Here is a 5,756-nt window from a genome sequence, read left to right on the forward strand (position 1 = left end):
ATCGACTGAGATTCGATATAATTATCAATATCCAAACAGTGGGATCCCTAGGTTAGAGTTGAGTCGAGTCTGAGACGACGCGTTGTTTGAGTCGAGCCTGTGATGACTAGTTGATTTACAGTTTTATATCATACATGTTTGTTGATTGGCTGCATGTGAATGATATTTGTAATATGCGTTTATATATGTTTTTATATAATTGCATGGTTACATTGTTTATACTGGGAATTATTCTCACCGGAGTTATCCGGCTGTTGTCTTGTTTTGTATGTGCCCATGACAACATGTGGGACAGGTTCAGAGTTGAGAAGATGAAGAGAGATCGTGATTAGAGTGGAGGCTCCGGACTTGGATTAGAGATAGGGTTGGACACTTGATATTAGCTGTTAAACCTTAGTTGAATAAATGTATGTGGTACAAGACTTGTACTTTTATACTGAGATGTATATATGTTTTATTTAACTACGTTCCGCCTTTTAAAAAAAAGTTTAGACCCTGTTTTATAATTGATTAATTAGTCCCAATGATGATTAAGAACATGATTAGCGTCCGGGTCCCCACAAATACCATTTTCCATGACATGATCGGTCAGTGCTTAGAGGTATACATTGATGACATTGTTGTGAAATCAAGAAAAGCAGCAGATCACCTTGGCCATCTTAAGAAGAGTTTTATAAGGATGAGGCAGCACAACTTGAAGTTGAATCCTTTGAAATGTGCTTTCGGTGTACAAGCTGGGAATTTCCTTGGGTTTTTAGTTCACCAACGGGGAGTAGAGGTGGACAAAAATAAGGGTAAAGCCATTATGGCAGCGATGCCACCGAAGGACAAGAAGGAGCTACAAAGATTCCTCGGTCAGGTAAATTATTTAAGAAGATTTATTTCAAACCTGGCAGGTAAAACTCGTGAATTTTCTCTATTATTAAAGTTGAAAGAATCGGAGGAATTTAAATGTAAAAAATGTCACCAAGAAGCCTTTGATAAAATAAAAGAGTATTTGTCTAAACCTCCTGTTTTGATGCCCCCAAAACATGGTTTTCCCCTCAAATTGTATATATCGGCCGCTCAGGATTCTATTGGGTGTCTTTTGGCACAAAATAACCAAGAGAATCATGAGCAGGCCGTTTATTATCTTAGTCGATCACTAACAGAGGTGGAGGTTAGATATTCAGTCGTAGAAAAGTTGTGTTTGGCGTTGTATTATTCATGTAATAAACTGCGGCATTACCTGATTCATTCAAGAGTTTATGTGATTTCGCAGACAGATCTTGTCAAGTACATGCTTCACATGCCTATCTTGACTGGGAAAATTGGCAAATGGTCGCTGGCATTGGCCGAATTCACATTGATTTATTGCCCCCAAAAATCCATGAAAGGTCAAGCCATTGCGGATTTTCTGGCAGACCACCCTATGGTTGATACGGCAGGGAGTGCACCAGTAGATATCCCAGTATTATATGTTGATCAGCCTCGGATTTTAAAGTTTGATGGCTCCAGCACAGAGAGGGCATCAGGGGTGGGAGTCTTGATAACATCCCCAACGGGTGTGAAGACTGCCTTGTCATTCAACCTAGACTTTCCTTGCACCAATAATCAGGCTGAATATGAAGCATTAGTGATTGGTTTAGAGATTTTACGAGATTTGGGCGCTAAAGATGTGTTGATTATTGGAGATTCCTAGTTGGTTCTTAAGCAGATGTCAGGGGAATATAAATGTTCGAGTTTGGCATTGGCCACTTACTTTACTACTGCTTCACAGCTCCTTGATGATTTTGAAGTTGTGACGTTCCAACATGTGCCAAGGCAAGACAATTGGGAAGCTGATGAATTGGCTCAAATTGCTTCTGGTTTAAAGATGTCGCCCGAGCTCACCCACAAACTCTTGTTGATACAAAAAAGAAATCATCCTTCTATTCAACAGCGAGGAATACAAGTGGATACTTTCGATATTGATGTTGACCTCGCTAGGGATTGGAGAGATGAGATAAAAGATGCATTGAGAAATCCTGAACAGAAGGTGCATTATGGTTTGAAGGTGAGGATCTTACATTATATCTTGATGGGAGAAGAACTGTACAGGAAAGGGGATGATGGTTTATTGCTGCGATGTTTGGGTTTCCCAGAGGCCATGAGAGTAATGCAGCAAGTCCATGAAGGAATATGTGGGGCACACCAGTTAGGGGTTAAAATGAGGTGGTTAATCCGCAGACATGGCCATTACTGGCCATCGATGCTGAAGGATTGTATAAGATATTCGAGAGGATGTCAACGGTGCCAAAAACACGGAAATATCAAGAGAATACCAGCTGATGAATTGCACGCCGTCATAAAGCCATGGCCCTTTCAGGGGTGGGCCATGGACTTGATAGGGAAAATTTATCCTCCTTCATCTAAAGGACATTCCTTTATAATTGTGGCTACCGATTTTTTCACCAAGTGGGTTGAAGCCCTTCCTATGAAGAAGGTGGAAAAGAGAGATGTTGTTACATTCGTGAAGGAGCATATTATTCACAGATTTGGAATCCCGCAATCGATCACCACCGACCAGGGAACTATGTTCGTGGGGTCAGAAATGAAGGAATTTGCCGAGGATTACGGAATCCAGTTGATTAATTCTTCACCTCATTATCCCCAGTCCAACGGTCAAGCTGAAGCTTCAAACCAAGTATTGATCAAGATATTGAAAAAGATGATGGGGGATAATCCCCGAGATTGGCACCGTCTGCTATCAGAATTTTTATGGGCTTATCGGACATCAAAGAGAAGTGCTACTGGTACAAGCCCTTTCACCTTAACTTATGGGCATGATGCAGTATTGCCTATGGAAGTGGTGATCCCATCTTTGAGAGTGATGAAGCAGAATGATTTGGAACCAGAGAGTTACACGTAAGCTATGATCTTGGAACTTGAGGATTTGGATGAGCTGAAAATGCAGACATATAATGCTTTGATGCTTCAGAAATCCAAGGTGGCCAGAAGTTACAATAAACGTGTGAACAAGAAAATATTTGAAAAAGGAGACGTGGTTTGGAAGGTGATCCTACCTCTTGGGTCCAAAGACAGTGAACTCGGCAAATGGTCGCCCAACTGGGAAGGGCCATTCAAAGTTCATTGAGTTTTAGATGGAAACGCATATTGGCTGTCAAGTCTGGATGGGAGGCCACATAGAAGGTGCATTAATGGCAAGTATTTAAAGAACTATTATCCCAGTAGTTGGGTAGAGATGTCGGAGCCGAAGTGTTCATGAAGCGGGATGCGAAGGAGTGCAGCACGGAGTGGGCTAAATGGCCACTTTGTTTAGATCTGTCATAATTAACTCGTAAGGAGTTCCTATGAATATGCAAGGAATAGGCTTTTAAGCCATTCCTTGTTGAACTTGTTTGTAAATAGTGATGAAGTACAGGTAAATAAATAAATGTTGGCTCATGGAGTCCGTTGTAATTAGTTTAGGTAAAATGCTCATTGTGTTAGTGGGCCAAGTTGGTGACAAAGCGAAGTTCATTTAGTGCATGTCTTGAAATGCCGACGGGCTTTATTCGGAATTTGGTTCGGCCGTTCATTGGGAATGTGTGTTGATTTGCACGTGATGGCATCATTATTAAAGGTTCAGTTTTAGAAAAATTTTGGCAGAGTTTCCTTTGTAAACGTAATATGCCAAAAAATATAAACGCCTGCAAGTAAATCCCAAGCAGCAGGTATCACAACAAAATGAAGTTTTAATTATTCTCCAGCATCCACAAAACAGAAAAAAGAACAAGCCAAATCATGGCAAATTCAAAAGCAGGTGCAACATGTCAAGAAAATACTACATTATGGTCCAGAAACGCCATAAAAATGCCAAAACCTACAATAAGATCACCATAAAGATCAAGAAAGATCAAATTGGCGCAATTCTTCCCATTTGGACAGGCACTCAGCTCGAGTCTGTTCAACAGCCTTCAAGTGATCCTCCCATTGTTGATAGGCTTGTTTCTGATTTATCGAATCATCACCCAGGCATTGAATGTCGATCTTGAGTTTATCGGAGGAAGCTTTTACAAATTCATTCTCGTGCAAAAGAGTTACCATATCGGCTTTGTGTTGAGCGAGCTCTGTTTCTAATTTCTTCACCAGCTCCTCCTTGGCATCGAACTCTGCGGTCTTTTGATGCAAAATGGATAAGGCGGTTTTTCTCTCGGAGAGTAGGCTATCCAATCTTTCTTTCTGTCCCTTGAAATTTCTTACCTGAATCAATGTCTCGGAACAACTGGAACTCGAAGCCTGAAAAGCAGAAAACATAGATGGCAGAGTATTCAGTACATCATGCAACGGGGATGCGGAGGAAAAATCAGGGCTACTTTGCAATATGGACATGGCTGACAGAATGGTGCTTTTCTCCATGGTTCCTAAGGCATCAAGATTTATATTTTGAAAATGCCGCAGCGAAGCCTTGGCTGTGGCTACTTCCAAGCCAGTAGGAATATTAGAAGAAGAAACCGTAGGAGAGGCCCCTGAAGCTAAAAAGCTAAAGTCAAATTCGTGATTCTCTTCAACCAAAGAGACCATCGCCCTCCGTGCCGATAAATCCTACAATGCTAAAGAGAAGGCGAGACCCAAAAATAAAATGACAATGAAATGGAGAGTAGAATGGTTGTTACCTGAAAGTGGGAGCCAGCCGAGGGAGATTTCTCTGCCACATCATCATAATAACCCCCGGGAAGAACTTTTCTACGCTTGAGTGAGGCCAAAGGAGTGGCCAAAGGGATGTGCTCATCCGACTCGGTTTCTCTGGAAGGGCTGGAGGTTGAGGAAGAGTCAAGTTGTTCCACCGTCACAGGGCCAGCTGAAGGAATGGAGGTAAGTGGTTGGATTGCCCGAGACAAATGAGTGGTAGATCGAGTCCGCCGTCTTGACGGCGAAGGAACAGATACTTGTTTCACTTGAGCAGACGGAGTCACTTGGGTAGGATTTGGCTTCCCCTCCTTGCCTTTTCTATCATTCCTTGCAACCGATAGATCCAGGGCTTGTCGGGGACTTTGAAGATCTGCATATCAAAAAATATAATATTTTAAAAGCTGAGAGTCGCAAACCATACCAAAGGCAGGAGGAAATATACCTGAAATGTCCAGCTCTGCGGGGATAAGACAATTGTATCTTGCAGTCCACCATGCAAGGTAGTCATCGGAGACTGAAATGGGGGCCTCCACAACAGGGGTCTTGAAATATTCTACTTGCTCCGATAATTCAATCAACGATAGTGAATTGAATTTTTTTTGAGACAACTCCGCTATCGTCATCTCATTTAGGGAGCGAGGCAGATATAAAGCGTTTGAGAGCACGGTCGGACATAAACCTAGCTAGGAGGGGTACAAGGTCGGATTGTAAAACTCGAAAATATGGGCACTCTGATCACGTGGGGACACCCCGTCATGTACTAGGAAGCGAGGATGTAGGATGACCGTCCGCACATTTTTAACCAAAGAAGATACGTCTATCGCTTTACTGGTAGCCATATACCCAATCCACGGGTAATCATCGGCGGTGATTTGGAGGAAAGAAGGACCTTGAATTGCCCGAGAGAAGGGCAGAGATCGCATAAAAGCACACACTCCTGCAACTGTGAAAGTACTCTGGCAAGCTAGGAGATCCTTCCATGACAGCCTCTCAGATAGAAGTCCGGGTGGGGATTTTAATTCAGGAAAATAAGAGAACAGCCACATCTGAAGAAACCACATGACCCCATTAAGTCTAGAGAGGGGAACTTCATTCACGGCAAC

The 5,756-nt window shown here is 42.4% G+C and overlaps 1 protein-coding gene across 1 annotated transcript; it reads right to left on the bottom strand.

The window, feature by feature from the left end:
- Nucleotides 1-3,867: 3,867 nt before the first annotated feature.
- Nucleotides 3,868-5,276, bottom strand: LOC142550144 (uncharacterized). Its single transcript, XM_075659378.1, has 3 exons — nt 5,096-5,276; nt 4,638-5,023; nt 3,868-4,566 (listed from the first exon to the last, which is right to left on the bottom strand). The coding sequence occupies exons 1-3, from the start codon at nt 5,274-5,276 to the stop codon at nt 3,868-3,870; spliced, it is 1,266 nt and encodes a 421-aa protein (XP_075515493.1).
- Between the last annotated feature and the right edge of the window lie 480 nt (nt 5,277-5,756).

This window comes from Primulina tabacum, chromosome 6, assembly GCF_025594145.1.
Source record: "Primulina tabacum isolate GXHZ01 chromosome 6, ASM2559414v2, whole genome shotgun sequence".
Classification (NCBI taxonomy): domain Eukaryota; kingdom Viridiplantae; phylum Streptophyta; class Magnoliopsida; order Lamiales; family Gesneriaceae; genus Primulina; species Primulina tabacum.